We start from the raw sequence: 17937 nt of genomic DNA, 5'->3' as shown, positions 1-17937 counted from the left end.
GATTATTTGCACAGTTAACAAATGTAAGCGGTTATATCGTCTAACTCCTTTGAGCAGCTGTCTGTGTGTACTAAATTATAGTTGGTACCAATGTCCCTTGTGCATTTTTGTTGTTTTCCATTTTTCCTCTCCAAATTTGTCCGAAAATGGCTTCTCCTAGGACATTTCCGTCCCTTCAGAATTCAAAACTGATTCAATAGACATCCAAGCTGATGTCACTCTCTGGCTTTGGCTCTAGTCTGGTGTGATCGTAAAAGATAGGAAATAATTATAGAACTGGGAGGTCCAAAAATAGGGGTGACATAATCCAACTTATGCGTGACTACACTCACATCTGGAACTCCATGCATACAGACTGTACATTTAAGTCATATTCTGACGATATCCCTGTTATGGATATTATTCAAATCTATTTGCAATTATTTTTGTTGATTTCCAAACGCCAGGAACTGATCGTGGTGGGCCACAAATGCTGGCCAAATTCCTCTCCTCCAGCAAGCTGTCTGGCCCTGTGACTGTCAGGTCGTGATGACTTCACCAATTTGCTAATCGCGAGGACCATGACAACTTGTCAGTTCCACAGACAAACGGACACTAGCCGATATCATACACTAGGTGGGGTGATAATCTGTATGTAGGTAGGCAGACAACAAGGCGGAATATGGACGAGGAAAAAAGTAGGCCATCTGCAAAATGTGTGCGTCATTCCTGCCCCCCTCCCACAGCGAGCAGCGCATATTTTCTCCCTATGATTTGGAACCCCCAGATTCTACAATATGCCAGAACAGACTGCACATAATGTGGCGACATTCTGTCAGTGGAGTCTCTATCATGCGACAGATAAAGTTATGAGGATCAATTGAGTATTGGATCGGTATTCTTGCGCAATACTGCCGTTCTGTGGCTACCATGCAAAACAACACGCTATGGGAAGCCTCAGAAACAACTTCTGTCATCAGCCCAAGTTTTCCCGATTTTTCTGAAGCTCGGATTCGACCTTCAACAAATTCAACAGACGATCTATGATGGCCAAATGGAACATAATGCACAGATCTTACCTTCCAGAGGCGGTCCAGAGCTGGGGCATTATTTGTGTGCCCAGGAAAGCTGATATTTGTAGGACTGTTGAGTGTGAGGACAATAGCCCCTCGACGGTCCGACCCAGCAAGATGGTGGTTTCCGCGCGAGAAAAGTCACTCCTTTTTCCGCCCGTTCCGTTCTTAATATCCCGTTCCGAGGTTTCCTGTTCCCTTCCTGTGTTTCCCCCTTCCTTTGGTAGTACGATTTTGGAATAACATACAAGTGTACCCCCTAAAAACGGCTCACAGAGCCCGAATTCCTCAGTCCAGCCTTCTTTGCAACATGTCTGCTTGCAATGGACACACTTCCCCCAACCTACTTAGCATACCTGACGTCACCATCTCGATGGTATTTTCTCGATTAGTCAACCAATCAGCGAACTCGACCTACATGATGCTGCTAGGTGATTGGTTGAAAGGACTAGGTCTACTAATCTAATTATAATATTGACCAATCACAGTCCTGGTTCCCTGGCCTTGTCTTCCGTTTGTTTGCAACATCAGACCATAGGACAAAGTTGCTAAGTTGGGATCTAATTTCTATTCAAATGTCGCTGAAAGGCGGGAGTTTTGGCGACGGCGCTTGAGTCATAACAAGAATGGATGAATCAGCTAACGATTTTGCTCCAACGGGAGAATTACATCATTTGCTCTCCTATTACATAATAATTCTTTTAGTACTTTATGAGGTAGTGGTTGTCCACATATGTGCACAATGTACTAGACGATTTACTGAACAGTTACATGAAAAATTCAATGTTTTAACTTAATAGGACCCAGGCCTAGGTATTTCTAGTAGGTATTCCTCTAAGCACACAGGTAGTGGTACACTTTATAAACTCTATGATCTGCCTCCTAAGACCTTCCTACTCTCCACGGGTTTCCTTGCTTTCTTTGATAGTTTCTGACAAGTCAGAAGATTGTAATGGTAACGTTAACAATCTCCCCATCCAACCTTTGCTTGGAGAGTACCACTTTAGCCTGCCTCTATCTAACCTCCACCAGGCCTTCCTACGGGGTATAGATCATTGAATTTGGGAAAAAAGGAATAATTGGCCAGTAGAGTCAGTCCATGGTAAGGATAATAATACGCCAGCAAATGAAACACTGGTGGCCAAACTTCCCTGGCAAAGTCCCTAACGTTATAGTTAGTTAGTCTGGTAGAGACTAATAACTATCCATCTTCCAAGCCTAATCACAAAGGAGACGGTATGATGATACAAAATCTTTGTATTTGACACAATTTTTTATTATTTTGAAACGCTTTGGTCCAACAGCCAGTTACGTCTGTACAGAAAGTACGAAGCTGTCATGAACAATACAATGTATAGAGAGACAATGTATAAAACTTAATATTAGATGTTAATTAGCTTTTGGTCATACAAAACTCAATCTTACAATTCATTTGTCTGCAACAGCCATAATGGTGACAATGTGCTGATCAGTCTTTGCATCCCCAAACAATGTTGGTGGAAAGATCAGTCTGGTAACAGTATGTTCGCTTCCACTATAAATCTCAAAACTGTACCTTAGCTTAGGTACATCAATGTACTGGCCAGCTTTTATAAAACAGTCTGAAGTAAAGATATGTACAATTTTCACATACGCATCAAATGGACCCATTCTAAATCAGATGATCCTCAGCGTTGAATTAATTTTTGTTTTCTTTCCTGCTCTGAAAATGAACTTCCTTCCCAAAATTGTAAGGCTGGGTGTCCTACGACAGCACAAAAGATCTTATGTCATGCTCTATAGCTTGAAGTTGTATTTGAACAATCAACCATCACAAAGTACACGAGTGTGAGGCTATATCTAAGTGGAGCTTCCAACATGATGAGCTACATGTACATATATGTTGACCACTCATGAATGTACATTCATGTCCTGCTCACAAGCTAGTAATGGTAAGTGGAAACCACATGGAACTGACTGGAGCCTGTTTATGGTTTGTGTTAACTACATGTACTTCTTTCTTGGATCTCATTATATCTGATACAATATGTCTATTGACTTTAGTATGTTGCTAGATTGGCATCTACAGAAATTAGCATGAAGGTTCATCTTATTTGGTGAATTACAGAAATGTTACAAGGTTCTACCAAAAGTTATCAAGTTAAAAGCAACAAGGAACTAAAAAGCCAGTGAGGCTCCAGATTCAGATGTGAGATGCTACACAGGGACTTTAACAATCTATTTATCTAGCAGCTCCAAGAATGATGCAACAAATCTAAATCTTAAATGATGATATGAAATACAATACAAGTACTTGTACAAGTAAAAACATTCACATCTAGTTTCGGTTCATCATCATCATCGTTAGTTTAAGTTTAATAGATATAAAAATAATATTAACGGAAGAAGTTAAGGTCATCAATGTTCTTTGTTTACAATTGTTTGGAACTTCTCCTTTTCTTTGAAAACACTACACAGTTAGGTTGAAAGTAAATATTTTGAAACTATTCTTTGGACCCTGAATGAATTTTTAGAACCAGAACTGGTTCAAACATACATAAGTGGGATAAAGCATCTACCCTGTACCCTGTGGCATATGCAGTAATGACTTTTTCAGCTGCTTGAACTTTGCTTACTCAATAGTGTGCTCAAAGCTCTTCTCAAGTGATGAAAACAAAGGAAGTGGCTTCCTTCCAAAACAATGAGACGTGAGAATTGCACAGGTTATAACTAAACCCATCTCACAGCAGCCTGCCTCGACATTCCTCCGACCCACAGTAGCAGTACAGCACCTTGCCTGCTACACTGCCTACTTGATAGTTGTAGTCCCAGGTCAGCTCTGTACCTCCACGAATGCGCCTGGGAAAACAAACAAGAGAGTTGTGAACAAGCCCTCAAGCTCAACTTCTGGGTTGTTACAAACAACAGTAATTTCCTCCAGGAACTGCTAAGTACTTTAAATCAGTGCATACAAACTTTGCTTACATGCTTACTACATGAAATACAGGTCAGAACGATTGATAAAAAATATTCTCAGGCGGAAGTTTTATTCAATAAAAGTGACTTACTTGCTAGAGAAAAAGGCGACCCAAGGAAAGCGAAGGTCATGTGTGTCCACGAACACATTCTGTACAAACAGGTTTGGTGAACAGCTATGCTGTAAAGAAGACATAAACCAATACATCATGTTACAGAATATACAAAGGAAGTTTAGAATATACAGGCAATTTACTTTGTCTACAAAAATATGTAGGTAGAAAGCAGTAAACAAAGAAACGAACAGACAGAAATGCAATTGTACACATAGCACTATACAAGAGCAATTATCACTCAGTACAATCTCTGTTCATGATTTTATTCCAATTCTAATGAAATGTGTACTTACGTTGAGGTACCTGCCACAGTTGCCTATGACCTTGGCATCCATGACATAACAATGTTCCTCCCCAAAATACTTCCTGGTGCTTTTGTCAGGTGAGGGCTGCAGTACTGCCACTGGCTGCTGGGTGTCATCTGGGACTAGGATTTGGACTGGGGCTGGGACTGTGTCAGACGACATAAACAATAAAAACTTACTTTTAAAACTAACAATAAACAAATTAAAAGAGTTTATAGATAATATGATAAACACTAAAACTTAATTGTGAACCACAGTCAATCACAGCCACTTTGAGCTTGAGTGAATGAAGGGATTTTCATCTTTTTGCAATCTTCTGATCCAAGAAGCAAATAATAACATTGATGTGGTCTTGGCATTGTTTTGGAGATCTTAAGTGGCAAAGTATTTCTTAATTGGCCATGAAATGACATCAAGTATCTTTCCTACCCCTCAACATAATTTAAATTTCATTTTGACTAACATACTTAAGACTTACCTTCAAGTTGATCCTTCTCCTTTTTCTTCTTCCCCTTGTCTGAGCACTTCTCGCTGTCTGATGTCTCGTCTCCACTGTCGACAGCGAGCGATGTTGCGCCGACGATCATCAATTCAAACTCCCCGTCGGCTGGTTTAGGTTTGGACTCTTCAGACTCACTGGAAGAAGATGCTGAAAAAAAGTATACAGAATACAATGGTTTTACAATATGTAGATATGACACAAATACATTGTACATAACAAGGGGACATCCCTGGTTGGTAATTTCAGTGGTTGGGGGGAAAGGGTTCACAGCATTTAATTTCAAGTATAGCAACAAACATCACAGTCTCAAATGTTTGTGATCAAATACTTGCGATGACAAAATTCTAGCGGTTGACTAGTGGCCGTTAAAGTAGCTAAAATTAAGTTACCATTAACAAATGAAGAATTACAGTATAGAATTCAGAGACCAATGTGATCAAGACTTACCCTTTACAACAACTTTCTTCCTGTGTTTCCTCTTTAGTCCTGCGATACGGTCTCCGTCAACCCGATACCCATAATGCCTCAATGGGGAACTGCTGTCTTTGCCTGGTGGACATTTTATGGTTGAGGAACAGTTTTTAGTACATAGTACATAGCACACAAGTCAATGTATATAAGGCAGTTCTTGAAATCTAGCTTGCAGTAGTCTTCTGACAAGTGACAAATAATGTAATCTTAAATGTACCTTCCTATGCCCTTTTGCTCACATTTTCAGCTGGTAATTTTTGGAGGGTTCTGTACCAATCCTTACTAAGCTTGTAACTGTTTAAACTAAAATCTAGTCAACCAAATATTTTGGCTTTTTACGGGAACTATTTTTTATATTTCATCTGTGTAAAAGCTTTACAATACCTTTCTTATCCTTCTCTTCCCCTTCTGTCTTTCCTGTCTTGTCTTGGATGTCACCCTCTCTTCTTTCTGTTTTCTCCTCAACAGAGTCCTTCTCTGCTGCCACTGGACATGCCGTCCCATCATCCTTTTCAGACTCTTTACTTGCTGCCACGGAACCCTGCTGTGCTGGTGCTTTCTTGGGCAAAACTTCCATTGAGACATTCATATCTTTCAAGGCATCTTGGAAGGAGCGATTGGTGTCTCCTTTCTTTTGTCCTTCACCGCTTTGGTCTGGAGTCTTAATGGATTCATCTTTTGATTCAGAAAATTCCATGATATCAAAAATATTGTGCCTTTCCTGTTCTTGCCCCGACGATTCCTTTTTGGTAGGATTCGTGTCAACTGATTGGCCGAGGTCTTCCTTGCTTGACTGTGATTGGCCAGGTTGGCTACCTGGGTCACCTGGTTTGTTGTCAGAGAGGTTCTTCTCCATCCAGGACTCCACTTTCTTGTCCGTGTCACATTTCTGAGGCTTCACAGACCTACAGACGGCGGAAAACAAGAACAATTACAAGATCCTAACCAACCAACCAAGCAGCCAGTTAATAAACTGTTAAAAGGTGTTAAGTTTTTATCTTATGTTAGTGTCTTAAGAAGAACTACAAACACATACTCCAAGACTTGCACAGACAGGAAAATGCAGGGGCAGTGTATCATGCGATAGAGGCAGGACGAGAATCGCATAGTTAGAAATAGACACTCTAATATAGTTGCCACTGAATCCCTCACCACTGCTCTGTAGTTTTCCCTGACCTGCCGGATGTTGACCCGCGCGACTCTCTGCGCAGGATGAGTTTGACGCCCCCGCCTGCCTCTCCTGGCTTGTCCGTGATGTCAGGTTTGTAGTCGGAGTCGCTGCTGTTGTCCAGGTCCGGTTCAGGGGAGGTGGAGGAGGTGATGGAGGGTTCCTCTCCGGAGCTGCTGCAGCAGGAGAAGTAGACTTCATGTTTATCTGTAGTCCAGGCAAAGACTGTTATACTTACCAGTAATAAGAAAATGTACTATTCTCCAACTGAAAGAAATTGACTCACCAAAATTTGAAGAATACTTTATTTTCTCATTATGTAATTTGTGGCATCGGTGTGGCACAATGGTTAGAGCATTGGACTCAGAACCAATAAGTCCCAGGTTCTATGCTAAGCATGTCCCGACATTGTGTCACTGGGAAATGCACTTTACACTTTCCCACCATGACAGTGGAGTGACGCCCACTGAGCCTCTTCGGCTAATCCGTCTAAGAGTGTGCCAAAAATACACTACAAATTTGCCATCAAAAACCCTGCAATTTAAAAAAAAAATTGAATTACCAAATCAGATAAACTTTCATGCTAATATAAAAGACTGTTACTATGTACATAAACCACTTCTAAAACATGTTTGTCCTGATTGACCATTTGATTTGCAATGGTAAAGGGTTTATATATTGAACATATCACTGTTCAAAGTTACTTCTTCAATACTGGCAAGGTTGACAATGAAAACATACCATTGTTGGAAGACAATGTCCCTGTAAGTTACATTCTCTAAGTCTAGCTTACCTCAACCTTCAGGCAATACACTAATCTCTTTCCTCACCTGTTGTCTGAATCGCTGTCAGAGTTGTTCATGTCGCTGCCACTGCTGTCTGGAACATCGCTCTCGTAGCCTTCCTTAAACTTTTCAGCAATTTCTGTGGGAGTGACAGAAGAGAAATGTTACAGGGACCGCAGCAAGTCCAAATGACAACAGTGCAAGTATGTAGAGTTTCATTCACATTGCTCTATCCCTTAGACTTAAGTCTAACTATTTGAGCCTTGGGGCACCATAGAAGTTTTGGCAACCAATTTTCTCCACAGGCACCTTCTTGATTGTCTGGTCTTTTCTATGTTTCACTTAGTGTCATGCCTGTCCATTCTCTGATGTTATCCTCCCATCTTTTCTGTTGCCTTCCCCTCTTCCTTCTTCCCTGTATGGTTCCTTGCATGATAGTTTTAGCTAGTCCTGATGACCGTGACACATGGTTCAGTTTTCTTTTCTTTACAGTGGTTAGGACTTAGGAGGTCTTCATTAAGACCAATGTTTTGCTTGACTCCAACATTTGAGATGCGGTCTTTGTAGGTGATCCTAAAAGCTCTCAGAAGCATTGCATGTTACAGTCCACAGTTTTAGTGCTGTCAACAGAAGTTGCTGTACATGTGTGGTTCAAATAAAACAGACATGACTGTCACCATGATTACCTATGTGATCCAGCTCAGCCAGGTACTCGTCCCCAAACATGTTCCCCCCCTTGTTGGCCGTGTCCTCTGTCAGCAGCTGCCCCGCGTAGATACAGATGAATGCCCCTTGGGGAATGTCGTCCAAACAGCGGATACCCCATCCCCTAGTTGGTTAAGAACAATTTTGTTAGCACGTTGTAAAACATCTTGCTTTCTGTTCTTTTCCTTTCTGACAATAGCATTCATCATTGTTGAATACCATGTAATGTATTATGTTGGTACATAACATTCCCAAAAAGCTGTAACTTTTCTCCAACACAAAACTTGTGACTCATTCAATTTTCCATAATATCATGTAATACAGCTTGGATGCTAAATGTGCCTTACCGTTTGGATGTGCGGAACACCTGTAGCCTGAGGCCTATGCCATTCTGAGCCACCCTATTGTAGCACTGTTTGCTACATTTGCACCTGGAGTTGCACTCATAGATCCTGTAAGTAACAACGGAGCACACAAGTCAAATGACACGCTAAGAGGGAAAATTTAATCTTTCAATCAGCTTTGAAGAAAAAAGGTTTACATTTTGGTAACGTATATCTATTGGGTTCAGAAACATAAATTCCTAGTAGTAAAGTTCACATCGCAACTTACTGTACAATTGTCTGTATACAATGTACATGTCGCTCAAAAAGAGATCTTGTCCTAAAGTTTAATATTTCTTTTAAGATTTTCTTGATTATAGAAAATTCCATTATAAAGATTCTAGTATGTATACAAGCTGATGGCATGGGGAAGGCTATGCAGGACAGGAACTTCTGGGCGGTCATGGTGGTTCGGGCGACAGATGGAGAATGGCAGCCGACATAAATCAAGTAAGTCATGTATTATCGGGACCAACTAGGATCACGATGATCAGACTACCCTATCTAGTAGAAGTACAAATGTAAGTCCCTACCCAGTAGGTAGCTGCTCGGTGAGCCTGCGGTTCTCGTACCCTGCATCAGGGTCCTCCTGGCCGCCAGGGCGCGACCGGTACGCCTGGATGGTCAGCTGGTGACACGCACAGGTCTTCTTATTCTGAGGTCAGACAAAGCAATAACGTAGACAAGATGAGAACAGCCCTGCATTTTATATCCTAGCCCAGAATCTGATTACGAGAGCATATTAAATAATGCTTTGTCTCCATGTTGAACAGACACGGTACATCACAGTAGAGTCCGCTTTTAACTATAGGTTCATTATAAGACATTACTGTTACAGGGAAGTTCCGATGTGCATTGATTTTTATGTAACTTAAGTTTGTTATCATTACATATAATACCTCAGTCAAACATCCATAATTCAAATAAAGATGACACATTTGCAACAGAGTGCATCCATGGCTATCCCTCGTGAAGGGACTGGTAATCGGTAGTATTGTTATTTCTTTCTCCCTTGGAAATCAGCACACGGCTGAAGGGACAAACCCACTGTCTTCAAGATGAATAAATAAATACATATGTAAGCTTCCTATCTCTCTCCAATTTTACGTCTTTTTTTCCCCATCATTTGGGGGTTGGACGTGATTGCACATGAATGGGGGAGCCCCAAAACTCCTCATCAAGTGCAAGTCTTTTTTGTAGCAAGAGTTTTTACGGATGGATGCCCTTCCTAACGCCAACCCAAACCCTACTGCTGGGCTTGGGACATGGGAAATATGTGTTAAGTGTCTTTCCCAAGGGCACAACGTCTGGGTGCATGTCCGGACATGATGTACTCCACTGGGGATTGAACCTGGGTCTCATTGGTTCATAGCCGGATGCTCTGCCACTATGCCACACAGACGCCATAAGCTTCCTATCAGTAGGCTAATATGTAAGGATACTCACCTGACAGTTGTCGGTGCAGTCACATGACACCAGGTAGTCAGGGTCCAGGTTCAGCTCCACCCCTGGTGTGGGGAGGCGCTGTTTGGTGTAACCTACATTGTCTGGATGTTCGTTGTTGATCTCATTAACACACTGAAAAACAAAATAAACTGTAAGATGCCTTTGTCATTTCTTACACACATTGTGTTAATCAAGAAAACAGAAGTTTGAAGGAAAAGTGTATCAATATGAAAGATAGTTGACCTTTTCATCAATTCATCGTTTTTCAAATGTTCTGATCTATTCTTGATGATCCTTGATTACCTAATTTTGATTGATCTTGAATGTCACTTTTCCTCAGTAAAGATTCAAAATTTGAACATACAGTTACAACAAATCTCCTTGGAATGCTCACAGACAAGGAATTGTGACAATTCTTCAATTCTACAGTCCATGTTTTCTTCTTGTAGATCTACCAATTTTTCACCCAACTTCACTCCTGCCACCTAGCACTACAAACATGTCTAGATATTTTTATATCTAATTATGTGACAGTGAATTACCTGTACCAATTCTTTGATATAAGTTAACTAGAGGACACAAGGTCTAAAGTCTACTGACAGAAATGGGCACATCTTCATTGCCGTTGGAGATGTCGGGAATCTTGACATAGTTCTTCCCCAGCATCTTGTTGTCCAACATCACGTAAGGGTCGAAACAGAACTGGTCGATGGATAGGAAGTCCGTCTTGGTCTGCGTCAGATACCGCGAGATATCCCGTACGTTCCGCAGCATGCGGGCACACGGGGTCCGGTAGGACACGTCTCGAGTGCCACCAGGGCGCTTCTTACCAATGTACCTAGAAGTAGATGTGACAGTGAAGTAGATGTGACAGTGTCCATTAAAAGGTAAAGGTAGTCCAATAGGATTTTTGAGGCTGTGGGGGCAGTGGGTTGTTACTCTATCAATGTCTAGGGCACGGTATTGGAAGGCAGAGCTCAACTCTCTCTCCTAGGTTATTGGGTTCGAATCCCCTGACATGGCAACAATGCTGAAAGGCACAACATCTGTGGCATGTCAGAGGATTAGAACCCAGGACCTCTGGGCCGAATGCCCTAACAGTTATGCCAACAAATGTACATCTACAAGAAAGATTTAAGACAGGTGCATCAGGATTATGAGTGCAAAAGTCCTCCATGACTTGCACATTGTGTACATACTCCAGTCTAAAAAGTATGCGTAATCTGCCTTCTGTGTTTCATGTTTATCAGGCCACTAGGCTATTGAATCAGATTTCATTAATTCATGTCTAAATTTTTAAAAGGCATTAATTCAATACTACAAGATTTTTCCCTTGCTACACAGAGAAAAGTGACTAGCATAAGGCGTGGTCATGACTGAATGATGTCCAAAGCTTGTCCTACCTCTCCCATTGGTACAAGATGGGCACTTTGAGTGGGTTGATGTGTGGCCATGCTCCCCGTCCCCTGTACTGGTCAGGATTGGCAGGACGGACGTGACTGACACATGTCGGAGTGCACTGATGTGGACAGAACTTCAACATTTTGGGAGTGGGAACCTCCGTAGGGTCCGTGTCTACTGTGATGTCCACGACACTGTCCTCGCTAGAACGGCTGTTAGAATCTGCAAATCACCAAACCAAGTAATGGCTATGATATTATACACGGACTTCTTGTTGTATTTGTTTCTTCAACACAATAATGGATTTGTTGACCATTAAAGTGGTTTTCACGAGAAATAGTGGTACATACATGTACATAGCAGAAGCATGAAAGGAAACGCTGTTTAACTTCCTCCCTGCTACCAGCCAAGAGGCTACCTCAGCAGTGAGATGGTTAAGAAAAGAGAATGGACAAAATCCTGCTAAGTAGTTAGTCTTTTAAACTCACCTCCCTCCTCCATCAGCCTTTTCTGGAGAATGCTGGCAATATCCTTTCTGCCCACAGATGTACTACTACTGGTATAATGGTCAGGAAATGGTCTCCTTGACCTTGGGCCTGTACTTTTTCTTGCCACCTGCTTCTTCAGAGGCCTGCTTTGTCTCTGGGGAAAGGTTGTGACTGGGGGCTGGGCGGTGGGAACTGTTTGTTTGGCTGCAGCGTTTGACTGCTGACTGGTCACTGTTTGTTTCACAGATGTGTTTGACTGCTGGTTGGTTACTGTTTGTTTCACAGTGGTGTTTGACTGCTGGCTAGTCACAGTATTTTTTTGCGAGGCACCAGCGATCTGTAACCAGGCCTCCCTGTTGGTAACAGGCCTCCCCATCCCCCCTCCACTATTCTGCAACTCGCCGCTACTCGAAGGAACCAGTTTGGAACCAGCTTGCAGTTTCTCAATGTCCTCTGTCAGGAGTTTCTCGAAGGAGAGGCTGTTGGAGTCTACGGTGCTGGAGGAGCGCGGTGTGCTGCTGCGGGAGGGGGGTTTGGACTGACTGCCGATGGGGGCCGATGCGGAGGCTGGCTTCTTCTGTGCAGACTCTGATCCACCTGCTGCCTTGCTTTTGGCTTCTGCAAATCAGCAGAAATACAGTTTTTATTCAATCAATCAATCAATCTATCAATCTATCAATCAATATCCTATAATTAGACTAGAATGCAATGTCGGCTTGGCAGTCTTCCCAGAGGTCCAGTTTGGAGGGGGGTGTCACGGGAACACAGATAATTAGGGCAATAATTTAGGACAAAATCTAGAGACTGGTTTTATAGATATAAAAGGTGAATAATCATTACATTACAACTTATGCTTGTCCTACAATAATAACTGTCCAAAACAAAGCGTAACCACCTTCATCCTCAGCGCGTGTGTACTCGATGTGTGGGCCGCGTGTTTTCCCCATGGTGTGGCTTCTGATAGACTTTGATCCCCCAGTCTGTGCCTGTTCCTGATGGGCCTGTGGATGTACCGTATTGATAAGGCCTTGTCAGCATGGAACATATACTATAAAGTGTACATCCCATAGAACATTTCATTGTTCAGAAACCTGCACTTAATCATTACAACTTATATACCACTAAGGTAAGCTTTACAGTAATGAGAAGATTAAATACTATTTTCATGAAGCTGAACTGTAACTGTCATTTCAATTTGGTTATGTGCCTTGGTGCAAGGAAGCAAAAACAAGACAGGAAAAGAAATATAGACCTAGGTCAATATAATCATAGAGGTGCTTGGGCAGAAGCTGTAACAGAGGGGGAAATGTCCAAAATGTACCTGAAGGGTAGACATGACAAATGATGATACATGTACACGTAACAGCTTCAAGTCTATGGAAATGTTTTGCTTCTGGCAAAGTTGGATGCAAATATGTGGACAGAAAATCAAAGTGGTTTGGTGTTGACAGACAGAATTGACTTACAAAAGCTTCATAAAGCGGCCAAAGCCTTGTGGATCCCCGATAGATCCACTCCGAGCGCTTGTCTGTCGGGTAATACATCTTCACCAGGCTGCCGTCCACCGAGTCCACCCGCGCGTCCCACCACTGGCCGTTCCACTCCGTACGGATCTTCTGCCCAACCTTCACCTTAACCATGGCTCGCTACAGAAAACATGCGCGCTGTCAGGATTTGTAGCTGTATTGATCGATTCAAGGAGTCAACATCATCATCATGGATGATCGTTATTGGTCAACTGGTATGCAGGTATGCAGAAAGCAGCTAGCAACATTCCATGAAAGGACATGAAAGGTAAACCGTATTGACCTGTAGGGCAATGTCAAGTCCTATTCTATAACTTAGTATAAACTTTAAGTTTAAGTGTATCTTTTATCAGTTAAGATTTTTAGATATCTGAAAGCATAGAAAACTGAAGCATATTAGAATTATCTTGTAACTTATTTCAAGTGTTATTCTGAGGGTCAGGAATTAAGGGTACAAGGTTTGGCAGGACTATCATCAATCGTATTTGAGTCTCAGCATTTCTTATAAAAAAAACTACTAAACTGACCTCAGGATACCCCTGCAAGTATTCTCTGATGAACTCCCTGGAGTTGGGGTGGACGTCCTCCCAAGCGTTTGCACTAGGCTTGCACACCTACAGCACAACAACAGATGTGTAGAATATAAATGTTCTGTTACAATTTCTTGCGACATTTTCCCATCAAGTTCCAAGAGAAAATATCATGGGTGTAATTGAAACAGCCCCCAACCTGGTGTATTTGGTTCCTTCTGAGGTAGGTTGCAAAGCCATCATCGAAGAAGATGAGATAGCGGGATTTGTTTGCCTTGGACGGCAGCTCTGCCACGATCCCGGCGTACAGGTACTGGACAGAGTCCCCCTCCTCGTCAACATACTGACCTGTAAAGTAAGGGAAGTCAAATACTTACAAAATACATCAGGAAACCAATCACAGTGAGATCAAATCATAGCTGAAGTGACTTTACTCACTGCTCTGCATGGACCCTTTTTAAAACTCATTGAAAAAATTAAGTATCTTTTACTCTAATAAAGAAAATAAACTTCAAATGGCCCTTTGTAGCTTATACAGAAGACAAAACTTTTTTTCCAGTAGTGGGTGTCTTCTTGTTCTGAAGATTACATTTCAAGCTAAATCTCTATAACATACAATATACAAATGCAGTTGTACATGTACCTACAAGAAGGGTAGTCTCTACCAGACTAACTACGCCGGCTATAGGGAGAATATTTGCAAGGGTTTCACTTGCAGGCTCCTAGGATTGCAGATTGGACCCTCTCTCTGTAGCCGACTCCCTTCATACAATTCACTCTGTTTGGCCAATTTCTACTATTTTCCAAGCAATCCACGGGGCCTGGTAGAGGATACAAGAAGGGAGGACCCATAGACTCCTTACCATTGGCATTGCCATTGATGTTGTTATACTTAGCAACCTACCCACAATCCTGCTGCCAGCATGCAGTACTCCCTGTCCCACTGTCTCGCAGAACGCAATGTGGTTTCCTGACAACAGGCTCTTCCCTTTTACATCGTACTTCACCTTGTACCTGATCTGTATGGAAGGAGAGTGACGGATTACTCTGGAACATATCTATGGAAGAATGGACTTCAGTGAAAAATATGCCAGTGAGTCTAACTTTCTTCAAAGTCATATGATATTCAGAACATAGCACATTCCAAAACTACGTCTATTTCCATGCATTTCATCACAATTTATGACTTGATCCCCATCTTTACAATTTACAATGTATCTTAAATCCAGATTGAATTACAGAGTTATAAATGTTTGCTTTTCTGCTAAATTACAAAAGGGTTTAAAATGTCAGTATCCTTTCAAACCTTTGCATGATAGTATGAACCTATATCATCTTTGATATAGATTCAATCGCTTCTAGATCTGACTGGGAATTAAGAAGACTTCCTAATTATAGAAGTCACCAAAATGACTGATAAACTTTTCTCACCACTCCCTTCTCATCGGTGACGATCTTTATGAGGGTACCCTGGTACCAGATGTCGTCTTTTTTCTTCCCCATGAGTCTCATGCCCACAGCCAGCTCTGCAGACACAGGGTCTGACGTACCCGGAGCCACCTGCAAATGTAGACAAAAATCATTTCAACACAAACTTTGAACTTTGCACTCTCTTGTCATTCCTATCTTTAGCAACATCATAGTATTTCTCAGCTCTGATATCACTGTTTCAAGCTTTTCTTTTTTATCATATTTTACATTATATTACGGCAGCTATTTTGTTTGTAAATTTGATTCAGCTCAGTGAAGCTGAATTGCAAGCTGTATTAGAAACAATCAACCATCTAAACACTCTTAACACAGGAGATGGTGGCTAAGCTAATTCAAGATAAAAGCAAACCTGTGAAGATGGTCCAGCCTCAGCAGTTGACACTTTCACAGCCTCTCTCTGAACCTGCTCCTCATGCTGGACTGCTATTGGCTGCTCAGAGGATGCTCCTGTCTCCTGATTGGTTGTTGGTACAGAACTCTCAGGCTGGGATTGTTGAGGCACGGCAGGGGGGGTCTCCACCTCAGCAACTGCCTGTGGAGCGGACGACAGCTCAGGCTGTTCTTGTCTCTGTTGTGCTCGTTGTTGTTGTGCTCGTTGTTGTTGTGGTTGTTGTTGTTGTATGGCTGGCCTGTCTGACACCACCATGATCTCATCATCCTCCACTGTGAGATCCACCATCTCTTCCGGGACCCCAGTCCTGCTTGAACATAGACAACACATGTCATTCTTACAATGTAGATATAGGGCTAGAAATACCGAGTGCATATGCACTTTTGCGCACCCAAATTTGAAGTTGTGAGCCTTATTTTTGACTGTGAGTGCACATGTGCACCTAGATATTTGTGTTGAGTTCTCTATGTAAACTAAATGTGCTATAGACAATGAAGTGTCAGAAAAAATGAAACCTTTGTTGTTTTACTTATTCAACATTTTGAAGTTAGATATAGAATCTAAGATTCAATCTCTGAGGAGAGTCAAGAAGGTTTTTAATTAGATTTAATTGCTGACATTTTACTTTGTAATTTTATTTCTGTGCATCTACATTTTTTTCATTAGGCGCACCAGTGCACCTACTCACAAAAATGAATTTCGAGCCCTGTTAGTGTTAAATCATCCAACGTTGGGTACTCTGGATTTGAAAGGACACTGAAAACGTGGCAAATCTTATCTTTTACCTTGTTTTAGATGGTGCTGTGGAGTTTTACATACTCCCAGGCATTGTCATTTCTGTCAGGACAGATAAAGTGACCTTGACCGACCTGTTGTGGTCCTTCCAGTCGTTGAACCAGGTCTGCTGCCATGCCAGGTTATCCCCGGCCACGCCCAGCAGCTGTTCCGACTCCTGGAACACATCCTGGATACGCGCCTGCTGGTCTGGAGTAGGACACAAGTTTTGAGCTATAAGTATGAGCCAGTCGCATATATAATGTACTATTGGGCCGTCTTGTTACAGTTTTAGGCACAGAAAAAAATTGCATACGATAGCTACATTTTTACAGACAAATGGGTTCTGACATGTGACGGATTATAGAAATGTAGCAAGCTCAAGAGCAAAAAGCATGACATACTCCCAGTGAGTGACATCAAAGAAAAGTGGCCTCTTTTCTGAGGCGATGCCAAAAACAAAAAAGTACAATGTATTTCTCACCTTCCAGACTGCCCAGTTCCCTCTCTATGTCTGCCATCCCGGGGGGCAGCCCCTCCACCCACCCACTGCCCTCCAGCTTCTCATTCACCAGCCCGGAGATGATGTCATCCAGGTTATCATAAAAGTTCTCCTCTGACATCTCCTGCCTCTCTGCATCTCCAACTGTTGCCATGGTGACCAACAGGTGTGTGGCTGTACAGCAGGACTGTAGATCTATGGATAGAGGGCATATTCAACACATTGAAACTGGTTTGCTTTTCCAACATGGACGGAGTAAAATTATATAATTTGAGTGTGAAAAAGTAAAATTATAGACGATGAAGAGGTCAATTAATAAAGTCAGCTACATAATTCCAAGACAATTTTCCTTGACAGAAAGCTGGGTGCTATGTGATTTTATGATTTCGGAAAACTATTTTCTTTTGCGGAATGTGTTTTAAACCCACAGGGACTAACATGTAAACATGTCCACACCACTGAACAAAGACGAGGGTGGGAGGGGGGCGAAAATGCTAGCTGTTATCAACAATACCTGTTGCACACCGTAGTTTACGGAATGCAATCCAGTTGCTTTGTCTTCCGGTACTCAAATCACACCCTGCAGACTACATTACTTTAATATCCGTGCCTAATGACTACTTTAATATCGGACAAAAGTAGGCGGCGCGCCACGATATGTCTTGGCCTTTATTTCGACGATGGCATCAAAACGTATAGCAGAAAGCACAGAAAGACAACAGGTCCATGTCCCCTAGAAAAAATAAGATGAAATAAGAAACACATTCAAAACTATAGTTTAATTTTTAAAAGGTATACTAGTAACAACATGTTGTATTGATGAATAAGACTGATTCTGAATCGCTTTAAAGTTTTTTTAACGTTTATCGGCACTCGGATATAGAGAGACACAGGTCCGAAGCGCCATTAGGCGATTGATAAAGATATTGCAGCATCATGATCACTT

General features: G+C 41.9%; 2 protein-coding genes across 8 annotated transcripts in view; both read right to left on the bottom strand.

Moving 5' to 3' along the window:
- The window catches only part of LOC136430216 (homeodomain-interacting protein kinase 2-like), a 34980-nt gene extending 33573 nt beyond the window's left edge, over positions 1-1407 (bottom strand). For all 4 annotated transcript variants that reach the window (XM_066420617.1, XM_066420618.1, XM_066420620.1 and 1 more), the window contains exon 1: positions 1059-1407. The gene's annotated coding sequence lies outside the window, so the exon portion shown is untranslated. The remainder of the gene's footprint in view (positions 1-1058) is intronic.
- Positions 1408-2306: 899 nt separating this feature from the next.
- LOC136430213 (histone-lysine N-methyltransferase SETDB1-like) lies at positions 2307-17679 on the bottom strand. 4 transcript variants are annotated; one of them, XM_066420605.1, is made up of 25 exons: positions 17506-17679; positions 16974-17186; positions 16585-16699; positions 15674-16025; positions 15265-15393; positions 14738-14852; positions 14033-14181; positions 13831-13917; positions 13244-13423; positions 12673-12778; positions 11778-12395; positions 11292-11511; positions 10489-10726; positions 9889-10020; positions 8976-9097; positions 8407-8511; positions 8041-8183; positions 7400-7493; positions 6554-6745; positions 5786-6306; positions 5378-5479; positions 4907-5077; positions 4417-4574; positions 4100-4188; positions 2307-3890 (listed from the first exon to the last, which is right to left on the bottom strand). In XM_066420605.1, the coding sequence occupies exons 2-25, from the start codon at positions 17143-17145 to the stop codon at positions 3773-3775; spliced, it is 4428 nt and encodes a 1475-aa protein (XP_066276702.1). In that variant the 5' UTR covers positions 17146-17186; positions 17506-17679; the 3' UTR covers positions 2307-3772. The 4 variants fall into 4 exon arrangements, with proteins under 4 accessions (XP_066276702.1, XP_066276705.1, XP_066276704.1 ...); XM_066420608.1 differs by having other exon boundaries at positions 6578-6745; XM_066420607.1 differs by having other exon boundaries at positions 6554-6742.
- Between the last annotated feature and the right edge of the window lie 258 nt (positions 17680-17937).

This window comes from Branchiostoma lanceolatum, chromosome 3 (genome assembly GCF_035083965.1).
Source record: "Branchiostoma lanceolatum isolate klBraLanc5 chromosome 3, klBraLanc5.hap2, whole genome shotgun sequence".
Taxonomy (NCBI): Eukaryota; Metazoa; Chordata; class Leptocardii; order Amphioxiformes; family Branchiostomatidae; genus Branchiostoma; species Branchiostoma lanceolatum.
Note: the sequence above shows the minus strand (reverse complement) of the source record. Positions and strands in the feature narration are given on the sequence as shown.